The sequence below is a fragment of the Callospermophilus lateralis genome, chromosome 10, assembly GCF_048772815.1.
Source record: "Callospermophilus lateralis isolate mCalLat2 chromosome 10, mCalLat2.hap1, whole genome shotgun sequence".
In the NCBI taxonomy this organism is placed as follows: domain Eukaryota; kingdom Metazoa; phylum Chordata; class Mammalia; order Rodentia; family Sciuridae; genus Callospermophilus; species Callospermophilus lateralis.
Genome location: NC_135314.1, coordinates 57,132,305 through 57,156,256, shown reverse-complemented (window position 1 = coordinate 57,156,256; position 23,952 = coordinate 57,132,305). Strand labels below are relative to the sequence as shown.

The following is a 23,952-nucleotide window of genomic DNA, read 5'->3' as shown; positions in this document are numbered from 1 at the left end:
AACTGCACAGAACTACATACACACTTATTCAAATAAGTGCACATAAAATTGGTGAAGTCTGAAGAAGACCTGTAAATGGTACCAATGTCAATTTCCTAGTTTTGATATTGTACTATAGTTATGTAAGTTTGCTATCTTTAGAGGAAACTGGGTAAAGAGTACACAAGAGCTCTCTGTACTAGTTTTGCAACTTTCTATAAATCTATTATTATTTCAAAATTAAAAGTTAAAAGAAAGTGAAATGAAAAGGATCAAACGCAGGGATCATCATACCTGAGCTGATGCAGCTCATGCTGCCAGGAGAGGTTTTCCTGCCTGAGTTCTTCTTGCATAATCTGGAATGTTTTTGTCTTATCTTGATAGTCCTGAAGTTGAGCCTTCAGTGGACGTAACTCAATGATCTCTTGATTAATCTGTAAGTACTGCTGCTGCAGATTCTTCAATTCCTTCAGCTTTAACCAAAAGGAAAGTTAAAGGGTGACTCATCACATCTCATTCACCAAGCTAAGTCATCAGTAGCTCTCCCACTAGTCAAGTCAGACATGGCAACAGACTACCAGCACCTGATACATCACCCACTAACATAACACTACAGCAAGAGTTTCTAAAATGGTGAAACACACACAGCCATGCTGTTGGAAATCACCCATGGACAGCCATCAAGGCTGGAGACCATTTCAGCAACTTCCTCTCCATACCTACCCTGCTCCCAGGATTCTAAGTTGATTCCAGAGTTATAACTCTGACATGGGATAGATTGAAGGGACCTACCACTTCACTGCAGGTGGTTACACCCTAGAACAAGAAGCGTAAAGACTGATTGGTTTTCCATATAGTCATGTGTCCTGGGTTAGGCTTCCAAACTTTCTTACATAGACATCAATTTGAATTTGATTAGCTAATGTTAAGAAGGTGGTGCAGTTCAGTGGTTAAGAGCACTTAGGCTCTGCAGTTGCATGACCTACTATTTCTTGGATGTGTGACTATACAAATGCTCCTCATACCCTCTAAGTCGTAATTTCCCTCATCTGTTAAATGGAGATATAGTACTTTTTTCATTAGGATACGAGCATCCAGTGAAAAAATTAATACACTTCACATGTAAAGTTAGTGATGATGATGATGATGATGATGATGATGAAGGACTTGGTTTTATATTCCAGGTGTATTTTCAAACTCTTTATCCCCCAATACTTATTAAGTCTTGATAGAAATAATGTTAGGACATCTGGGCAAAGACAAGAGCCTAGACACACACTTCTCTCACCTTCTCAGAAATATGATTAGCATTACAATACAGGCATTTAAAAAAATTTTTTTTAAAGCATACAACACAAGAACAAAAGACATCAGAAAATCAGCAGCAACACATTTTGGAAGCTGAAAAGCAGATGAATAAGTGGTAACTGACTTAGATCTGAGAAAGCTGAATCTTAAGCTGGCAGTAAGAAAAGCCAAGAACCAATACAACTTACTCTGCAGAATCTTCAAAGGCTCAGGAATTAACAGCACCACGTACCTCTGGAAAAAAATGGTGATGGGGGTCGGAGGGAGGTGGTAGCTGAGATAAGGAGGATTAGATGAAAGCTGCTTAAGAAACAATTTCATCTCTAGATCCCCTCCTCAGTACCACTTTGTGTTGCTCTAACTGACAACACTGAGTTTTATTCTTTGGAGAAGATAAAGGAAGTATCTCTGGACCATGGAACATCAGGCAAGTGGCAAGTAAGAATACTATTCCAAAACAAGAATAATTAAATGTATATTTTCTGAATGCTTATAGCCTTATCTCCAGCTCAGCTCAGAGAGTACTTGTTTACTTCCATATAGAAAATGAGAAGCTCCCTCTCAAAAATCTGAGGTTGCCAGATACCAACTTGGGGAACTAACACAAATAGGCTCAACAAGATCGATCACCCACACAATGAAACTCACAGGTGGTAAGCTCTACCTATAAGCTTTTTAGCCCCTACCCGTACACATGAAAACCAAAGTTTAACCTTCACCTAAAGAATGGCAAACATTAAGGGATAAAAAAAATCTACCACAAGTTAATTTGGAAGAGATAAGCAGGGGGAAAAATGTAATGTACTGAAAGATTTAAGAGAGAATACTGAAAAGACATTGAGCAGAAATTAAAAATTATAAAGAAAAGCTCATTATAACAAAATGTCAAACAAAACAAAAACAACAAGCCAACCTATCACTATTATCATTGGAAAGATATGTTAGAAAATCTATGAGAAAAGACAAAAATTCCTTAGAAATTAAGAACATATTGGTAAAAGTGAAAATTCAATCCTGAGGCCAAGCGATAAAGATGAAAAACATCTTCCCAAAGTGTAGCCAAACGACTGAGTTGGTTGATAAAGGAAATCAGACCCACCAAATCATGTTATCATAAAAGTTCATAACAGCGGATAGAGTAATAAGGGAAAGGAGAGAAAAAGGGATAAAGAGGAGTGGGAGGGAGGAAACAGATCACACACAAAAGGCCGGGAATTTGAATAGCTTTAGGCTTGTAAACCATAGGCAACCAACCAGCCTCTTCATGATTCTGAAGGGATATTATTGTCAATCTAGAAATCTATACTCACCCAAACTATCAATCAGGTATGGCAGAAGAAAAAACATTTTCAATAAATTTACCTCCCATGTATCTTTTCTTAGGGAGACACAGAATGATTTCATAAAAGCAATGACACAAAACCAAGAAGAAATAGGATGTAAGGAACAGGAGATTTTAACAAGTGAATCACTTTGAAAAGTACAACGAAAACTAAGTATAAAAACAGTTATAACGCTAGGAAAGACAGATGATGAGGAAAATATAAGTAATGCATCTCAATTCTAATAGCATTTTTAGTCATAAAAATACTGAATTGATTTAACAGAAATTAAAGTTAAATTACAATAAGGAAATAGATAAGGAGTTGTATGTTGAAAAATGTGCACACATACTGCGAAAACAGAGGGAATAAAGAAACTTAAAACTTGTTAGTGTGAAGAAAGTCGACAGTTAATGCAACAAATGAAAAGTCAAAGTGCAATATAAGCACAATATTTAGACACTGAGGAAATGCCAAAGAAATATGCTTAAAGGTTGAAAGCATATTGCCTCAGGAGAAGAAATGAGATTGGAGGTGCTACTCTTAGCTTTTCCCACCAAACAACTATCGAACTTAAGAGAACTTAGAAAAATTAAATATGTCCACGTGTAACTTTATTTTTAAACCAATAACTAAAAATATTTGCTTTGATTTAAAGCAAAAATATATTACTTATACATTCCATTCACTCCTCCAGTCTAGCTGGAGGAGTTTCAATGTTATCCTCAGAATAGATCAAATCATCAGAAAGCTGTGTGACTATAAAACACCTTGTTATATTTATTAAAGAGAAGTAAAGGTTGTTTCACAGCTATACAGTGTTCTCTTTATAGGAAAATATTATATATTTCTTCAATACTTAAAGAGTAACTATAATTATCTAGAGAAGGTAAATTTTCTTTCTTCCTTTCTCCTAAAATAGGGACACTGAAATTTAAGCATATGGCTTTGAGTCTATCTTTCTCATCACTGCCAGAAAGCTCAGAGCCAATTAACAGCCCACCTTTCTAACAAAAGTTACAGGACATTGTGACTTCTTGGGGCACTGACCCAAGTTGAGTGGATTTAATCCTAGTTTAATCTTTCACTGTCCTATATTTTCTCTTCCTTCTCAATACCTTTTATCTTTAAAAAACCTGTTTATATCTTTCTATGCTTCCTCATGACATTTTTAGAATGAGGTGAACAGAGATAAATAGATACAGATGACTAAATGCATCATCAGAATATGGGAAAGTCTTAAGGAAGAGTAGATAGTTATGAAAACTGTAGAATCTTTCAAAGTAGTTTATAATGTCCCAGTAGAATCCCTGGGGCTAATTTCTCACCATTTGAACCTTCAGATTTCATTTGGGAAAACATCCCCCCTTGAGTAATAAATAAATGAAAGAACTAAAGTAATTCAAACTTCTCTCGATCCTAAATCATCTCTGGGTGGTCCTGATATTGAGTGTGAGCAAAGGGGATAAACTGCTGACCTATGCTGAATGTTTAACACTGATTCAAATGAGATATCCTGGGCTGGGGGTGTAGCTCAGTACATAATGTGCACTTAGCATGCATGAGGCCCCAGGTTTACTCACCAGCACCCCACCACCACCAAAAATCCATATTTATTCCACACTTAGTGATTGAGATGGATTCAGAATTAGATATTTGAAAAAGAGAGTTGATGGACAGTTAGTTAATACATTCTGAAAGTATACAGCAAGTCCTCCAGACTGCAGCTGACCATGTATGAAGTGTCACTAAGTCTGACTGTCAAGGCCTTTATGTAATTTATAAACCTACCTGGGCATTATGATTCTCTCATGGCAGATATAAAGGTGTCCAAGTTCTTAAAACTTTCCCTAACTTCCCTAAATAAGAGTTTACACAACAGAAAAAACAATGGTGTTTTCAGTAAGAAGCACAAATACAGAAGATGACTATTAATTGTTGATTATCCTCTATTTGCTTAGCCCTATGCTAAATACTATATAAGATGTACAAACATGTATAAGACATTTTCAAGAGTTTGCAACCTAGTTGAATAAATAATAGTATATATAAATTAAACACACATCATACATGCACACAAAAATCAAGGCAATGAAGGACAAATAATAAGAAAAGTATTAGGAAAGTACAAAGGAAGTAACAATCAAGCAATTGAGAAATGTAAGCAGAGAATTTGAGCTCTCGATGACTTTTAAACAATGGAAAGCACTTACCCAGAAAAGGAAAGAAATTAGGATAATTTGGCTGAGAGGATGATAATATGGGTAGTAGGAAGTACCAGATATAATCACTGTATACTGAGAAGGTCAGTTTAGCTGGGATGAATAGTATGAGCAGGGACCAGTAAAAGGGAAGATGGAAAGAAAGATATAGACCAATTATAAGGTCTTAAATGCCAGACTCGGGTGTTTGAATCCAAAACCTATTCTAGAGATAGTATAACTTTTAAAGGTTTTTAAGTAGGGTATTAACAAGACAGTAGAGTTTCAGAAATTCATCCAGGAATGGTAATTGCCTTGTGCTACATTTATAACCTACATTATAACCTAGAGCTATGACAAACCAAAACCAAAATTATTACAATAGTTATCCTTAAAGATCTAGAAGCTTATCCTAGAATATTAAAGATGGAAAGGAAAGACATTTGGGGGCACATTCTGGATAAAGCAATGACCAGACCTTGATAGTTAAATGAAATAAAATCATAGACAGCTATTAAGTCTAAGAGAACAAAAGAATATTACTTTGAGATATAGAGACAAGGAAATAACTATTATCAATATCCAGCAAACAAAAATATAGAACCGGCATCAAGAGATAAAGTTTAGCACTTAGTATTTACAATAGATAAGACTAGTAAAGTGATTCACTGAATGAAACATAGTTAATTCAGAATCTGTCCTAACAGCTCCAGGAAAAATGTTATGACTTAGAAGATAATCAATATGGGCACAGCTTTGAGGTATATACTAGTGTCTTAGTGAAAAGGAGATTTTGCATTTGTGTTCTGAAAGGAATATAAAATGCCAAGTTCCTAGGACAAAGTCAGCTGAGTGTTTTCAAAATATAAACAAGAAAAACTGTGTTGATGTCAAAGCCACAACTGAAAAAGGGTGCTTTGTCCAAATTATAAAAGAGAAAACGTTGTTTATAAAAATTGGATATTAAGTATAATAGGAATGAACACAATACCTACAAAGAAAAGAAAAAAATTGCCTAAAACTACAGTTAGGGTAAACCATCTGAAATTTTCACTAGGGCCAATTTAAAAACTAGAATTTTCAGATTCTGGCATGGGTCACATTTGAAAATAGAAAATCTGAACTTTTAATAAGCTCAATGTATTTCCTGTTTGGCCTATTATCCTGGAAGCACATGGTCTTAATCAAGTTAACAGATTGTCATGAAACTGAAGATAGGAATGCCACAAGTAGAATCCCCTGAAAACCTCGCTTGCTTCTGATAATTCCAGATTTTTACCTCTGAATCTTGATGACCTAGAACTTTTCAGGAAACACACACACACACACACACAAAAAAAAAAAAAAAAAAAAAAAAACCCACACATGCACACCTGGATAAACTCTTGGCTTTTAAGAAAAAGAACAAAATTTCAACAAATTCTCCTTGGCTTTGTCACTGAACACAGTTGAGTATTAAGATAAAATGGCTAATGGTTCAGCTTATAAATAATCCTTCACCAAAAAAAAATCATTAAATTAAATATTCTATATTTGACTTTTTTTTCTTAATGAATTTGGGTTGGTTTCTTTTCTTTTTGTACTGGGGATTGAACCGATAAGTACTTTACCAGTAAGCTACATCCCCAGCCCTTTTTAAAAAAATTTTTGTGACAGGGTCTCACTAAATTGCTGAGGTGTCCTAGAACTTAAAATCCTCTTGCTTCAGGTTCTCAAGTCACTGGATTACAAGACCTGCTCTACCGGAGCCTGGCTGGTTTACATTTTGGGGAGGAGCTGAGTCCTTTCTATCCTAAATGTTACCAGATGATCTACTGTTAAATGTCACTATAAGATGACACTAAGTGATCCCTATTCTTTCTTTCAATTAAACTAGGACAAATTCTGGAAATATTTGTGTTTCTGCATGTATATATGAAATATGTAAAACAACTCTTATCTCATGGTCCTTTTAAAACCAGTGGAGAATTTTGTGCAAAGAAAAATTTTGATTTTTTTAAAAAAGGCAATGGAAATAGTATAATATTTTTGCATTTCTCTAAGACCAAACAGAATATGTGGAACATATAAAACTGTCTTTGAGTGTCTAGATAATACATATATAAATGTTTATCCTTTCCTCCTATAGAAAGAAAAATAGGGCCTGGGGTTGTGGCTCAGTGGTAGAGTACTTGCCTAGCACGTATGAGGCATTGGGTTTGATTCTCAGCACTGCATATAGATAAATTTTAAAAAAAGGTCCATCAACAACCAAGAAAATTTTTAAAAAAAGAAATAAAAATCAATTTAAAGAAAGGTTCAAAAACTCTCAGATCTGAAAGAGGGAACTAGATACTCACTAGTCGGTCTCTGTCATTTTGGAGTGAAGACATTGCTTTTTTCAAACTTTGTACTTCAGCGGGGCTGGAGACAGGATGGGCTGCAGACTTCTGCTTCCCATCCTCTGACTTTCGGAATTTCTCCAGCTCATTCCACAGGTGATCTCTCTCATTCTGTAGACTGGCCATAGCCTTGGAAAAGGACTGCACCTGGTTGTAAGAATCTTCTAATTGTGAGGATAATTGAAGCAGTTGTTCATCTTTGGATATGAGCTGTTGGTTAAGTTTCTCAAGGCGAGACAAGCCGTTCTCCTCAGTGCTGTTCAAGTGAAAGCCTGTTTGAGAAAGAAGCGCATCGCTCTCTCTGTGTAGGAAGCCCATTTGTTCTCTTAGTTGGGCCACCTCCTTCAGGCTGGCATCATATTTCCTTTTCAGTTCATCAAGCTCCTCGTTGGCATGATCTCTACTATTTTGCAAGGAATTCATAGACCTTCCAAAAGACTGAATTTGTGCTGTGAGATCTTTATTTTCTTTGGTGACCACAAGTAATTTCTGTTCCATCTCCATCAGATCTCTTGCTAACTCCGCCACCCTCTCTTCTGCTGTTTCAGTTTCATTTCGCATTATCCCCGCATCATGATGAAGGTGCTTTAATTCCTTTTTCAGTTTATCTTCAATTTCGCCTACCTTCCTGGTAGCTTCCTTTTGAACATGAACCAATTCCTCTTCCAATTCTGTAATTCTCTTCTGAGAAGAGGAAAGTATTGCACTTAACCTCTGAACCTCCTCCTCTTTTACTTTTAATTGGGTGTGGTACATACCTAAAGTACCTTCTTCCTGCAAGGTTGTCACTTGCCTATTTAGTTGGGATATGGATACTTTCAAGCTTTCAATCTCTTTAGATAAACTTTGTTTCTCCTCTTCCAGGGCAGCAGAGGACCTCTGCAGACCCTCCTTTGCTTTCTCGGACTCCTTTAGCTTTTCTTCTAACTTAGAACACTCATTTTTCAGCTCCTTATTTTGTTGAAGTTGAACTTCAAGGAGTTGCTTTTGCTGAGAGTCTTTTATTGATATCACCTGGTTCAGGTCTTCCCTATACTGGATCAGTTCTGCATCCAGCTTGGCATTCTCAGAATTGAGATCATCCATATGACTTCTTAAGCCTCGAATTTCTTCCTTAAGCTTATTATTTTCAGCAGCAGCTTCCTGGATGAGTTGGTCTTTTTCCAAGATTATAGAGAGATGTCGCTCTTCCAGCTGTTGATAGTCACTTACTATGCGGTCTCGGTCATTCTGAAGTGAAGACATGGATTTAACAAAGGAATCCAATTGAGCTTTCTGCTGAATGTTTTCCTTTTTGATGGCTTTCAATGTTTCCATAAGCTGATTGGTTTTGTCAACAGCTTTTTTGTTTTCTTCTTCTAAGACGATATTCTCCTCTTCCTCTTGGGACAGCAGGTTTTCCAGTTCTTTAATTTCTTTATCATGCTGCTGATGCAATTCAGCAATAGCTATTTGGACTGCCTCTTCCTTGCCAGAAAGCAGGCTTTCAATCTTCTGTTCCTTCATATTTATTTCTTCATGCAGCCTGCTGGTCAGTTCTTGAGAGGCCTGGAGATCAGTTTCTACTTGTTCATACTTGAACTTACAATTTTGGATATCAGCTTCTTGTTGTTTTATGATCCCTTCCAGAGTTTCTTTATGCTCCTTACATTTTTCTAAAGAGTTATTTAAATCAGTTGACTGATCTCTGAAAATCTTAAGTTCCGATTCCAACTTAGTTAATTCATTCTGAGAATTGTAGTATAGGTGCCGAGTCTCTTCAAGCTGTGACAAAAGTTCTTTGTTTTCCCCCTGTAGAGCCTCACAGACCTTCTGTTGATGCTGAACCTCTGTCTGGGCCTTGGATTCCCAAATCTGCTTGTCATGTTCAAGCCTTAAAAAAAAAAAAGAGGGGGGCGGTCATTAACTAAAGAGTTCAAGAAATATTGTACCTAAGGAATAAATACTGCAATGCAACTTGTACTCAACAAATCTACAAATGAATCCATATTCATAAATGACAGTGTTAAACTTTTTAATGATATTATCTGTATGCTTGTCTTCTCAATGTAGTAAACATATTATCAACCTAAGGATTCATAGATTTAAATCATAAACTCCAAAATATATTGCTTCTTTTAGTGATATGGTTTTGGACATTGCGAAAAGTAACATTTTCTCCCTGTATTATTTTTTTTTTCTATTTTGCTCCAGACAAGTTAATGTTTGTTCTTTTTAATGAATAATTTTGGTATGAGGTGGAAAACAGAAGGATCCTATTAGAAGTAGAAGAGTACAAATGGTGGGGTACATTGTTATTTCTTGAGCTTGAAAAATGATATCATAAATTTGGAGGTTGAAGAAATTAATTCTAATAGGCATATAAATTGATGTGGACTATGAGGAAGAAAAAAGAAAATAATTTGGGAGTCAACTGTGGTACAAATCCAGAGAAGGGTATATTTTGGTAGTCAAGAAATCCAGAAATGGAAATAAAAAGAATGAGAAACCCAAGAGACCTCTCATTAGAGAGGAAGAAAAGATGAATGTTTTCATGTTGTAGTAAGAAGCTCCTACAAACATACAAAAGTGAAGTGAGAGAGAATGTATCTTCAAAGGGAATTTAACAAGTAATTCCATAATCCTAAAGGGAATAGGAATAATCTAGAGACTTTCTTTGCCCTCAATTACCTCAGAAAGAAAAAAAAATTATTAAGCATTTACCTGGAAATGTTGATCTTCAATTCCTCCATATGGATAGACATCTGTCTGAGCTGGTCTCTTAGAACACTGCAGTTTTCCTCTTTGAGTCTAATTTCTTCTTCTTTGGTTTGAATGGCATCAACAAACTTCCTCTCCCATTTCTTGGCTTCATCTATCACCCTGTCCCGATCATCCTGGAGGGAAGACATACTCTTAGTGAAGGCTGCGAGCTGGGCCACAGTACTGTCCAAGTTCTCCTGCAGTTGCTTCAGTTCCTGGTCTTTCTTGTTCAAAGTCATCTGAATCTCTCCAAGAGTCTCTTCCAAGTGAACTTTTTCTTTATGTAAATTATCCAATTTCTCTTGCATATTCTTCTTCTCTTTCAGATGTTTCTCTTCGGCCTGCTCCAGTCTTCGCTCAAGATCTTCATCCTTTTGTTTCATTTGGCTTTTCACTGATTCCTTATTTGACTGAAGTTCTTTTTTCAGCTTGAGATTGTCTGCTAGGACTCTTGCTGCTTCACTTTGCGTGTCATCCAGCAGCACTTTGAAGCTAGCTAATTCTGCTTGTGCCTTTTGGCGGTGTTCAATTGCTTGTGCCAAATTTTCTTTGGTTATTTCCAAATCCTTTTGAGATTCAGTCTGAACAAATTCTAGAGCCTTAACAGTTCTCTCCAGAGCACTAATCTTCTCCTGATACCGGATGCAGTCTTTCTGCAGCTGCTTTAGTTCTTGTTGTTTTCCTTTCAACAGCTCCTGAAGTTCCTTTGCATGGCTTTTATTGCTAGGTCCTTTCTGAGCACTTTGTATTTTCTCTAAATATTCCTTTCGTATTTCTGATTCTACCTTCGTTTTCTCCTTGACCAACTGTTGTTTTTCCTCTTCCAATTCACTCACACACCTTTTAAGGTTCTGCATTTCAGATTCCAGTTGCTCATTTTTTATTTGGGCATCTGTAACATCCTGATAGTAATTCCCAATGCTTCCATTAAGTTCTGCCAATTGATTCATGAGCCTCTCTTCTAAGTCATCTTTCTCTTCTTCTGCTGTCTCCTTTAGTTTGGTAACTCTGGAGAGGTCTTCTTGGATTTGCTGGTTTAACAGGTTTATTTTGGTTACTTCTTCCTGAAGCAGTTTTAGTTCGCTATCCTTTGCTGATATTTGACTCAGTAAGGCATTTTTCTCATCTTCCAGAGACTGACTAAGTTCTTTGCCTTTCTGTTTTTCTTCCTCTAATTCAGCAATTCTTTCTTTAAACTGATCAAGTTGCTGTAGGTAGTTATTAATTTCATCATGGGAACTAAAATTCTCACCAATGTCCGGTTTGTCACTGTTCTCTGATAGAACAGCTTCGGCGCCCTCAGGCTCTGTGCTCATACTTGGAGAGTCTTGCCCTTGATCCTCACCTGGTACAGGCTGTGTTGGCCCTTCAATGATATCCTGTTGGTTTTCCAGTTTCTCAGTGGCCTCAAGGCTAGCTTGTTTAGATACATTATCTTCTACCTGATGTTTTAAATCTTGAACCTCTACACTTAAACTGTCTTTCTCAACCATTAAAGCCTCAAACTCCTTTGAAAGGGTATTATACTCTGTTTTGACCCTTTCTAGTTCCTCCTTCATGTTGGAATTAGAAGCACGAAGTGCTTCCATGCATTCTTTTGCTGTATCTCCTGCAGGGTGTGCTTCTGCTCGAAGCCGGTCATTCTCTTCTTCTAGCTCTATGATTTTCAGTTGTTTAGATTTAGCAAACTTTCTCATTTTTTCCTTCATTCCCTCCATTTCTTGTTCAGCTTCTTGCAACTGCTTTTCTGTCTCTTTCTTGTTGGCTTCTAAACTTCTCAATTTGCCATACAGTTCTTGCTTTTCATGCCTCACGGTTTCCACTACATGCTGAATCCTTTCTGCTTCATTACTAACATTCTCATAGGACTGCAGAAGAATCTCATACTCCTTCTGTAATTCTTTGTGTTTCTCTTGCCATTCTGTGCTTTCTGCAATTTTAGAGCACTTCAGAGATTCAATTTCCTTTGCTAAGTTTTCCTTGTCTTCAGTAAGACCCTCTAGAGCTAGTTTCAGACTTTCACAAGAGCCACTGAGATTTTGATTTTCTAGTAAGGATCTATCCATTTCTGTAATGAGTCTGTCTCTTTCTTCCTGAAGAAGAGCTAACTTTCCTAAGAGTGTATCTTTTTCTTTATTTTGAGCAGAAAGTTGGCTTTCCACATCTGCCAGAGACTTGGTGAGGCATTCAATGGTATCTCTGGCCAAAGACAATTCTTCTTGGAGACTTTTGTTTTCTTTGAGTGCTTCTTTTCGGGAAATAAGTGCAGCTTGCAGTTTCCTTTGTATTAGTTGCTTTGTTTTATTTTCTTCTACAATGTCTTCTGATTTCTGCTTCATTTCACAAATTTCCACCTGTAACTGCTTTAACCTCCCTTCATGCTCTTTGGCTTGCATTTCCAACTGTGTATGCAGAGCCTTAATTAAGTCCTCCTGTTCTATCATTTCTGTCTGTACTTTAGTAAGGTTTTTTTCTTTCTCGCTCAGCTGTCCAGAGAGGTGGCTAACCTCTTCTTCCTTTTGGCTTATGAGATTTTGGAGTTCATCTAGTTTGGGCTGTAATGCTCTCAGGTGTTCTAGGCCAGCAATTTCTAGTTGACTGCTTTCCAATTTCTGCCTCAGGGTTTCTGTGTGGGCTTCAGTTTCATGGGATGCTTCCTTCAGACTCTGGATTTCTGAACCCTGTTTGTTTATTTGCTCTTTTAACTGAAATACTTCTTCTGACTTTTTAGTAAGCTCACTTGTTGTAGAACTTATTTTCAATTTTAACTCTTCTTTCTCAGCTTCTATTTCTTTCAGATAGGCCTTAATTTGGGCAATAGAAGTATGGCCCTGTAGAGTATTTGCATCTCCGTGTTGAGAAAGCAAGTGTGGGCACAAGTCAGACTCTAAAGTAGCTTGAGTGGGATGCTGTTCTGTGGCTTTGAATAAACCTTGAGCAGGATAGTGCAGTTCCTGCTGCTCAGTGCCTGGAAGTTTTCTGTCTATGGACTCCCTTAGTTGAATTTGGAGCTGCCTTAGCTGGTCTTCAATGTCCTCATTTTCCTTGCTTTGCTTATCAAACTGTTCTTGCAAGTGATTATAGTCATCTTTCTGTTGCTTTAGCTCCTCCCTAAGTTGTCTTTCCTTCTCCTGTGCCTTTTTAAGAATTGCCTTACGTGAGGTTAAGGCTTCCTGAAGCTTCTTTCGAAGTTGCTCCTTTTCTTTTTCAAGTTCCAGTATCTTTTCTTCCAGTTCAGGTTTCCAATGTTCTCCACTACCTGCGGCAGGTGGACTGCTCACCACTGTTTCTTTTACAGGTGTGGTACAGCCTCCATCACCTGCATCCTTGGCCCCTGTGGTTAACTTCTGGATAACTGCTTGATTTTCAATAATTTCTGCTTGGAGCAAATCTATTTGGTTTGCTTTATCTTGCAAGTTTTGATTCATCTGTTGGACTACAGCCTGTAATTGTGCTTCTGCTGCCATCTTTTCTTCCAAATCCTTCCTTACATGCTGTAGTTCCATTTCTTTTTCAGAAATTGTCTGTTTCAAATAAATTTCTATTTCTTGGCATTTAGAAGTCACACATTTTTCTAAGTCTTCTTTGTTCTCCTTGTCTTCTTCCATTTCCCTTCTCTCACTCTCATTGAGTGGAATCTCTTTCCTAGATTCATCTCTCACTTTGGCCAATTCCTCTTCTAATGTACTGACTCTTTGTAGAAGTTCCTTTCTGTTAATAAGAGCTGCCTGTAGCTTTCTCTTCCTCTGCTCACTTTCCTTCTTTAGGCGGTCTAATTCATGCTGTAGTTCTTCTTTATTTATTAGCCCTGCTGGGCTTGACTCATCATAATTATGTTTAAGGCCAGAAATAACTTCATTATCTTCTTCAACTTGTTCTTTTTTTGCTTCTTCAGCTCTGGATAATAAATTCAGCTGTTCTTTGAGAGTCTTAATTTCAACTCCAAGAGAAAATTTCTCTTCATTCAGCTGAACCATTTTCTCTGTCATGCTGAAGCTGATTTCTGTCACTTGCTGATCCTTCTCTTCAATGGTTTGCTGGAGGGTTTCCACGTCTCTCTTTTTCTCCAGTAAGAGTTGATCCATTTTTGCTATTTCAAGTTCCTTTTGTGACAAAGCCTGTGAAAGTTCTTCCATCTTACTGGAGATGCCCCTCACACGTTCTGCCCCCTCAAGCACCTCACTTTCCTTCTTCTGCAGCTGGCTTTGCAAGCTTTTCATCAGTGTACTCTGCTCAGAAAACTGAAGCTGCACATCATCCAGTTCTTTCTGTAAAGCTTCAATTTTCACATCTTTGGATTTGGCTTCTATGTTAAGACTGTGGATCTGTTCGGTGAACAGGTTGTGCTGAGTTGTCTGACTTTCATAGTCAAGTCGTCTTTGTTTTTCTGCTTCTGCAAGGTTGGTTTCCAGTTGTTTCACCTGAGCCCTCAGCTCTGCTAAGACATTAAGCTCCTTTACCTGAGTAAGAAGTTGGTCTCTTTCTTCAGACAAAGCAGTGAGTGCACTGCTGGTATCTTCAGCATTCTTTTTAAACTCCTCAATCAGTTGGGTTAGGCTGCTGATTTCCTGAGCTTTCTCATCTAAATTTTTCTCGTAGATTTCTTCTGCTTTATGAAAGCTTGTCTCAATCTCCAAAATTTGACTTTTTAGCCTTTCTATCTCATCGTGGTGACACTGACCCACATCTGGCACAGCAGAAGGGGATTTATCAGCATCACCCTGCTCTGATGATTTAATTTCTATTCCAGTGTCATTTAAAGATATTTCCTCAGATGTTGTATTTTGAAGTTCAGTGCTCGCCTCTTCCTCTTTTTCAACTACTGGAACACTGCTCTCTTCATCTGGCACTGAGGGAAAATCTTGTGCTGTATTTTCAAGACATACTTGCATTCTAACTGGAGGTATTCCCTCACCCTCCATTTGTTGCACTTCTTTCTGGTCAGGGATCTCATGGTCCCCCTCAGCTCTTTTGCCCTGGAGCTGAGATTTAAGAAATGCAATTTCCTCTTGAGCTTCCTTCATTTCCAACAATAAAACTGACAATTCTTTATGGTTCTGAGAAAATGTGTTCTCTAGAACATCTTGTCCACTTTCCTCGGTAGAAGAGCTGCTCTTCTTGGATATGGTAATATCAACCATGCTGATCTATTAAAAATAAAACAAAACAAAAAAAGAAAGATTAGGAAAGAACAGGCCTTAATCAAATGTTTTTAAATATTTTCTAAAATAGCATAAGTAAAAAGTGATATTTGGTGCATTTTTCAAAGCCTAAAACTTTTTAATCCCAACCACCTTTGCACCATAAAACTGCTAAATTTTTTATAAACCAGTTTGTATTTCCAATTGAATGAACAGGGGAATTCTGTCAATCCCATACTGAGGTTGAGATCTAGTCATAAGACCTAAGGAAACTTGGAATTCACTTTCTAGATATTACTTTTTTGGAAAACTTTTTTCTTTAGATTAAAACTCCTAATTAGTATACCCATGAACTGCTTAAAAATAAAAAGGGAAACAGAAATAAGTTAAATCTTCATTTCATCCCATATCACAGAGGAAGTTATGGGATTCCTTTTCCTTAGTTAGAAATAAGGAAAATGCAAATATTAGATAAAATTCCTATTAACTGACAGGTAGATTTTTAAACAAGTAGATTCAGATAAACTGCCAGAATCAAATCATCAAAAAACAGCTCTGCTGGCACTTGGGCATGAAATTATGGAATTATTGGGCAAATAACCAAATTATATAAACATTACTGTGTTAGGCTGTTCAATCCATAAATATTATCTCTAAAATTATTTTGTTGAAAAAGAAAAATGAGTGAATCTCATTTTTGACAGATTTAATCAGCATTTTATTAAAAGGATTTCAGTGCAGGGCACACAATAAAATCTCCACCTCTGCCAATAGCAATATTTTTCCCTTCAGGAAAAGTATGCCAACTTGACGGGAAAATAAATATAAAAAAATAAAGCACATAACTGTTGAATAATGCAATGGCCAACAAGCTCTGCAGCCCAACTGGCTGGGTTTACATCTTAGCTCTACCACTTACTAACAGTAGCTGGCAAACAGTAAGTACTCAATGAATATTAGCTATCATCTTGATATCATTCTCAGTTACTGAGTAAGAAAAAGAGATTCAATTTCTGAATTATTCATTAATTTAAGAAAAGTTATATCATCATTTTTTTCATGAACACTGTTTTTAATAATTTAAAATTTATTTTTTGCTTTCTTCATTACCTATGCCAGATTAAATTTCTAGAGATCAAAACTGAACACAGTTATTTAGCTCAGGGGAAAAGTTTCTCTAAATCAACAGACTGATATTAAGCAGTCATGTATTTCTTATAATAACTTTCAGGTTGTAAAAAGCTCCATTTTCCAAAGGCGCCCTGCCAACTGGGGGAAGGATGGGGAACCTAAGAGATTTTATTTAATCTCCACTGAAAAACTTTTCTGAGATTGACAAAGAAAAAACAATGGCTACTATAGTTGTATTGCTTTAGGACAAAGAATTCCAAATCTTCTCATGTACATGAGTACATGAGAAATTCTAACCATTGTGAATTTCTGAAATAGACCTCACCCCATGTAATTCTCTGTTGACACTACAAAGATTTGAAGCTACCTCCTCTTAACTTAGTTCTTATTCTGGTTATACTAAGAATGCACCACTTACCTCATGGACTTCACTATCTGCCTCCTCAGTTTTATTCTGAGTCTTCAGAAGAGTAATATGAGAAGACAGTTTTTCTGCAAGTCACAAAATAAAATCTTTAGAAAATATATGGAGTGTTTGAGAAAACAGAGACACAATCACATTTGAGATGCATGAAATGATGAAATAGATTAAGAAGAAAAATAAAATAGTTCTGGGGAGATGAAAAACTTGCTTTATTAAAATAAAGAAGAAGCAAAAGAATGTTAGATAAGACAGAGAATAGAGCTAGGTGATGATAATGAGCCTGCATGAAGCATACTAAGTAGTGGAAGGCTTAAAAGAAGGAGGGCACCAGGACATAGGAGATGAAGCAGTTATTTCTATAGCATAATCTGGAGCTCTGAGGCAATACATTTGCCTTAATTTATCCATAATTCTATTGTGTTCAAATATATGTTTTGTATTAATTATAATGTCCTCAGTATTCATTTTTATACATTCATCAAGACTTTAAATTTTTGCACTAAATGGAAGCTATCCAATCTCCTGAACAGTCAAATGAGGAAACAAAGAAATAACATGATGTGAAGAGGTTAAATGGCTAATTTACAGAGAGCTGGGATCAGAATATAGGTATTAGCAATGTGTACATCTTAACAAAAGTAGTAATACATTGGAAAAGAAAAATATTGTGCACTGATATTAATAACTTATTAATAATAAGCATACTTTTTACACAACATCTAAATGTTTTAACATTTGGGTGCTCATCCTTTGACTCCACTTATTCTCCAATCTTCTCTTGTACTGCCCCTTTTTTGTTCACTATTCTTCAAAAACACTGGCCTTCTTTCTGTCTGCAAAATGTCAAGTTCATTCACACCTCAGGTCATTTGTACAGCTCTTTTTTTTCTGCTCAAAATGTTCTTTGCTTAGCCTCTTTGCATGGCTGACCCCTTTAATCGTTCAGGTTTTCAAGTCCCCAGAAAGGCTGACCCTGACCTCTCGAATTCTGCCTTGTCCCCCCACCCCCAGGGATGCTTGCAGTGTGTTGTTTCATTTTTATTCTAATACTTATTACTCTCTGAAATGGTCTCAAACACATTTCCAACCTGTCTCCTCCTTTAATATGTTCAAAGCTATATCCTTAGCTACTAGAATAGTTCCTGGCACACAGGAAAGGTACCACAGACATTGGCTATATGAAAGAAGGTAAGAATATTTATGAAGCAAATGAACCTACAGTAGTATATTCAGACATTTACAAGATTATTTGAGTGGGGGGTACAGTGATAGAATTGGCAGTACAAAAGTGAATAGAATATAACATGACACATAAAGCAAAGACAACCTATGAGAGCAGACACAAAAGCCACTACCCAATGCCTTAAGGCTAATGATCCCTTCAGGAAAGAGAATGGAACTCACACCATACCTCCAAACCATGTGGAAGCCACATGAACAGGGGGGTAGGGACTGTTAGCAAAACTGTAAAATAAGCCTCATGATTAAGGTCTCAAAGAAGTACTTTGAGTGGGTTAAATAAATGAGCTGAATATGTGGCTTTCTTTGCTTATGGCGGGAATAGGTTAATCAGGGAGCATAAACTTCAATTTAGCACTAAGTGGAAAATACAAAATGGCTGTATTGAATATATTGACTCTAGAGTTTAACAGGTTTTACAAACTTTACTTGGTATTCATTCTTACTCCTAGTATATAAAGCTTAGTAGTCAGTTAATCTAGGACAAATTAGATCAGCAAAGTATTAATATTTATATGCTACTAATCCCATAAGGTCCTTGTGAAGCAGTCAAGTGGAATAAGACATGTCTTCATTCTTACTAACTGTTCACATAAAGTTCAATATAATAAAGTGCTAACAAATTCAGTTCAACCCAAGAAAACTATTCAGCAGCCACTGTTTGCCAGATACTATACAAATTTCTGGGTAAAGAAAAGATTTTTTAAAAATTTAAGAATTGCCTCTTCCCTTAAAGAGCTCATAATTTATAATTTGAAGAGCTTATAATGTAATAAAAAAGACATGCATATAAATAGATAATTCTACTACAACGTTAAAAGTATGCAAAGATGTTATGGAAGCATAAAAATATATTTAACCCAGGAAAAGGGCTAAACTGCTGAAAAACAATGCTCTGGATGAGACTGAAGTTAGCCAGATAAAGAAAGGGGTCAGATTCTAAGCAAAGTATGGCAGGAGAAAAAATCAGAAGAGTATACCTTTAAACTTTTATTTATAATTTTTGTTAACTTATTCCACAAATTTATTACTAAGAATGTCCTTCCTTTCCTCATTTTCCCTATTTAAAAATTAATTATCTTATTAAGGTTCTGTTCATTCATATACCCTAGAAGATATCCTGACTATTCCCAAGTGAATTTAAATTATATAGAAATTCCACAGTATTTATGGCTCATAGTGCAAACTGTCTTGTGCAATCACTGGTTCTATGCTCTAATTATTCAGTGTGTATTAATTTTATCTCTGAAAACTATCAGCTGTGCTAAAATCTTTACTATCATAGAATCAGAAAATCTACATGTTACACATGTATAGTAGTAAGAATAGAAGAGCACATGAGAGATAAGAAGAGAGAATTATGGTTTTTTATTTAATACATACCATTCTCAGCTTTCAGCTCCTCCAGCTCTATAGAACTAAGGAGCAAGGCTCCCTTTTCATTCTCTAGCTCTACCACTCTCTTCTGCAAAGAGGCAATAGTCTCCTCAGTGACTGCCTAAATTGTGGAAAGACAACAAGTTAATGATTCTCCAACAAAAAACACTTACACTAATGCCCAGCTAACTTCCAGCATTTTTGTCTTCTAAAAATTCTCCAACCATGGCAATATTTTAAAAATAGCATCTACTTCTCTGCCTAGGTAATCTTTGAAAGAATGTTTCTCTACCTGAAGATAGAGAAATAAAATATTTCACACCAACTTTCAGTTCATTGGTTTTCTGAATGTAAGACTGAAGCCTGAATTACAAAGATAGAAATCTCAAGTTTATTGCACAGAAAGAACATTTTTAGGTTTGTGAGTAACAGTGTAAGAGTAGATTAACGTCACCAAGCAACAAGTCCTCTCTCCTAGAGAAAAACGAACATGAAGAAGGAAACCTCAAAAAGGAAACAGAGGGAAAAGGAACATATGCTTCTTAAGAAAGGAAGAAGAACCTTCGTTCCTTTTTGGTTTTGTTTTGTTTTTCATACACAATAAAATTCTCCTGTGCTTAATTTATGAATCCAGAATGTTAGGTTTTCCTAATGACAAGCATATAACTAATTATGCTAAATCTTTAGCTTTATATCTCTCTAAGGGGATTATTCTATGCAATTTTTCACGGAATTGTGAAAATTTTAAGCCATAAGAGTTTTTATGGCATACCTGACTCCAAACGTTCATTTGATGACTAAAAAATAGCAAGAAATGAGCTTAGAGTTTTTTTTTTTTTTTTTTTTATGGCTTTAACACAGAAGTTCCCAGTTTGTGTTATATAAGGCATGTAAAACTCTAATAGAATAGCCATGGGTATTTATAGCTTGAAGGATAAGAAGAAATACTTTGTTGCAGACACAACTGCCAGAATATATTTTTGGCACATCAGGGAAATTGGACAGAAGAAAAAGACTATTTGCAAGAAGGAGCTCTAAATTCTATGTACAAATTTAATTCAAATTTCTGACTGAACAATGAACAGTGTATTTTCAGGACTGACTCAAAGCAGTCAGTTAAGGCAAAAAAACTAAACTGAGTTTTTAGTGGCTTTTTATCACAGGTCAGAGCTTGTAATTTGAGTCCAGGTTGCTGAATGATAAAAAAAAATAATAAAAAATCTTCAGAATTTTATAAATAGCAGAATAGACTCTTAAAAAAACTGCAAAACATATCCAGGATTCTATATAAAATCACTCATCAAAAAACAACAACAACGAATCCTGCTGGCATTGTACTGGAGACAGGGGGAAAGATTATCTAACTCCAGGATAAAACTCCTGAATTATGCCCATTGTTGGTAATTACCAGCTGAACTTGGCAATTCCTATTGATGCTGTTAGTTATGAATAGGAAGAGTGAAGGCTAGGAGAGAGGGGAAGGAGAACAAGAAGACAAAGTGAGCGCTGATTGTTCGGCAGATCGCCCTGCGGCTGGAGTCTGCGGAGCGCACTGAGAAACGACGGGCTGGTGGCGCAGAGATACAGCAATGCTGATTCTGCGGGCTCCTGCCAGCTAGGCATTTGCTGAGCTCGGAGCTGAATTCTGGGTTGGAGATGGGGAAGGAAACGGTCCAGTTCGGTTCTCCACACCGGTCAGACCACGGAGGAAGCCAGCGGCCACCATCTTGGAGAGCTGACGTCACCATCCTTGTTTTTGACTGATTGCAGCTCTTTCAGCTATAGAACAGGTAATTTCAGGCTGACGATTGTCTGCGTCTCGCAGACAAATTGCTCAGACTTAGTGCTAAATAACACGCGGAAACTGCTTCTTGGAGCCTGTTCCTATCAGAACAAGCACCGAGCCCGGAGCGGCGGAGCTCCGGCTACCGGAGCTGCTCTGGCCCAGGGCTATAGAACCCGCGGAAACTGCTTCTTGGAGCCTGCTCCTGTCGGAGCATTCACCAAGTCCGGAGAGGCCGAATTCTGGCTCCCGGAACTGCTCTGGCCCAGGGATAAAGAACCCGCGGAAACTGTCTCTCGGTCCGGGTCCTGCTGAATACTGTGAAGGCCAGAGGGGCGGAGCAGAGCCGCCGCCAGAGCCCGGAACAGGCCCAGCGACCCGCCAGCGTGGTGTCGCGTCGCTCCGGCTAGAGCAGGGGCCGAACAGAGCCGCCGCCAGAGCCCGGAACAGGCCCAGCGACCCGCCGGCGTGGTGTCGCGTCGCCCCGGCTAGAGCAGGGGCCGAACAGAGCCGCCGCCAGAGCCCGGAACAGGCCCAGCGACCCGCCGGCGTGGTGTCGCGTCGCTCCGGCTAGAGCAGGGGCCGAACAGAGCCGCCGCCAGAGCCCGGAACAGGCCCAGCGATCCGCCGGCGTGGTGTCGCGTCGCTCCGGCTAGAGCAGGGGCCGATCAGAGCCGCCGCCTGCGCCTGGAACAGGTCCAGCGACCCGCCGGCGTGGTGTCGCGTCGCTCCGGCTAGAGCAGGGGCCGAACAGAGCCGCCGCCAGAGCCCGGAACAGGTCCAGCGACCCGCCGGCGTGGTGTCGCGTCGCCCCGGCTAGAGCAGGGGCCGATCAGAGCCGCCGCCTGCGCCCGGAATAGGTCCAGCGACCCACCGGCGTGGTGTCGCGTCGCCCCGGCTAGAGCAGGGGCCGAACAGAGCCGCTGCCAGAGCCCGGAACAGGCCCAGCGACCGCCGGCGTGGTGTCGCGTCGCTCCGGCTAGAGCAGGGGCCGATCAGAGCCGCTGCCTGCGCCCGGAATAGGTCCAGCAACCCGCCGGCGTGGTGTCGCGTCGCTCCGGCTAGAGCAGGGGCCGAACAGAGCCGCCGCCAGAGCCCGGAACAGGCCCAGCGACCCGCCGGCTTGGTGTCGCGTCGCTCCGGCTAGAGCAGGGGCTGAACAGAGCCGCCACCTGCGCCCGGAAAAGGTCCAGCAACCCGCCGGCGTGGTGTCGCGTCGCTCCGGCTAGAGCAGGCGCCGAACAGAGCCGCCGCCTGCGTCCGGAACAGGTCCAGCGACCTGCCGGCGTGGTTGTCAAGAATCCCCAATTGGAGTAGGGGGAAAGCAGATCCTCCACCCGCGTCCGCAAGGTAGGCAGGCCTGTGACAGTCTGGCAGAACAGCCCCAGCGGCCTGCCGGCGTGGTAGACACGTCACACCACTTGGGGGAGGGGCAGAGCAGAGCCGCTCCCCGAGCCTGGATCAGGCCCAGCGGCCCACCAGCGTGGCAGTCACATCACTCCATTTGGAGTAGGGGCAGAGCAGAGCCGACCCCCGAGCCTGCAAGGTAGACAGACTTGCGACCGACCGGCGGAACAGGCCCAGCGGTCTACTGGTGTGGTAGACACATCACACAAATTGGAGGAGGGGCAGAGTAGAGCTGCCTCCCGGAGCCCGCAAGGTAGGCAGACCCGCGTCCGACCGGCGGATCAGGCCCAGCGGCCTGCTGGTGTGGTAGACACGTCACCCGTCATCCCAATTGGAGTAGGGGCAGAGCAGAGCCTTCTCCCGCGGTCGGTGTAGGCCAAACGGCCCGACAGCGTCGTAGTCACGTCAACCCAATTGGAGCAGGGACAGAGCAGAGCCGCCACTCGCGCCCAGAACAGGTCCAGCGACCTGCCGGCGTAGTAGTCACGACACCTCAATTGGAGTAGGGGCAGAGCAGATCCTCCACCCGAGCCCGCATGATAGGCAGGCCTGTGACAGACTGGCAGAACAGGCCCAGCGGCCTACCGGCGTGGTAGACACGTCACACCACTTGGGGGAGGGGCAGAGCAGAGCCGCAGCCCGCGCCCAGAACAGGCACAGCGACCTGCCGGCGTGGTAGTCACGACAACCCAATTGGAGAAGGGGCAGAGCAGAGCCGCCGCCCACGCCTGCAAGGTAGTCAGATCCGCGACTAACTGGTGGAACAGGCCCAGGGGTTCACGGACGTGGTGACGTGGTAGACACGTCACACCAATAGGAGGAAGGGCAGAGCAGAGCCGCTGCCCGCGCCTCTAAGGTAGGCAGACCTGCAACCGACCGGCAGAACAGTCCCAGCGGCCCGCCAGCGTGGTAGACAGATCACCCCAATTGGAGGAGGAGCAGAGCTGCCGCCCGCCCCTGCAAGGGAGACTTTTCAATTATACAAGAGCAATATAAATATATAGGGGGAAAAATTTCAAAAACACAACAGTTTCACTAAGCAGAAAGAAACACGAGCAATATGAAAAGACAAGGAAAGAAAGGACCACAAGCAATGCAGGTCAACTCAACTTTAGAAGAGGTTATAGCTGCAGCAGATGGAATGTCAGATAAAGAATTCAGGATATACATGCTGCAAATAATCTGGAGTCTCAAGGAAGACATTAGACAGCAAAATCAGACAATGAAAGATCATTTCGACCACTTCGACAATGTATTACATAAACAAATCCAAGAAGCAAAAGATCAACTATACAGGGAGATAGAGGTAATAAAAAACAAACAAACAGAAATCCTAGAAATGCAGGAAGCAATAAACCAACTTAAAAACTCAATTGAGAATACTACCAGCAGAGTAGAACACTTAGAAGATAGAACATCAGACAATGAAGACAAAGTATTTCAACTTGAAAAGAACATAGATAGCTCAGCAAAACTGTTAAGAAACCATGAGCAGAACATCCAAGAAATATGGGATA

At 39.5% G+C, this 23,952-nt stretch overlaps 1 protein-coding gene across 1 annotated transcript in view; it reads right to left on the bottom strand.

Moving 5' to 3' along the window:
• The window catches only part of Golgb1 (golgin B1), a 77,133-nt gene that overhangs the window by 11,906 nt on the left and 41,275 nt on the right, over positions 1-23,952 (bottom strand). Inside the window, exons 11-15 of the mRNA XM_076868888.2 lie at positions 19,252-19,366; positions 16,624-16,697; positions 9,895-15,080; positions 7,150-9,064; positions 274-452 (exon numbers count right to left, since the gene is read on the bottom strand). Coding sequence (XP_076725003.2) covers positions 274-452; positions 7,150-9,064; positions 9,895-15,080; positions 16,624-16,697; positions 19,252-19,366 — 7,469 coding nt within the window. The remainder of the gene's footprint in view (positions 1-273; positions 453-7,149; positions 9,065-9,894; positions 15,081-16,623; positions 16,698-19,251; positions 19,367-23,952) is intronic.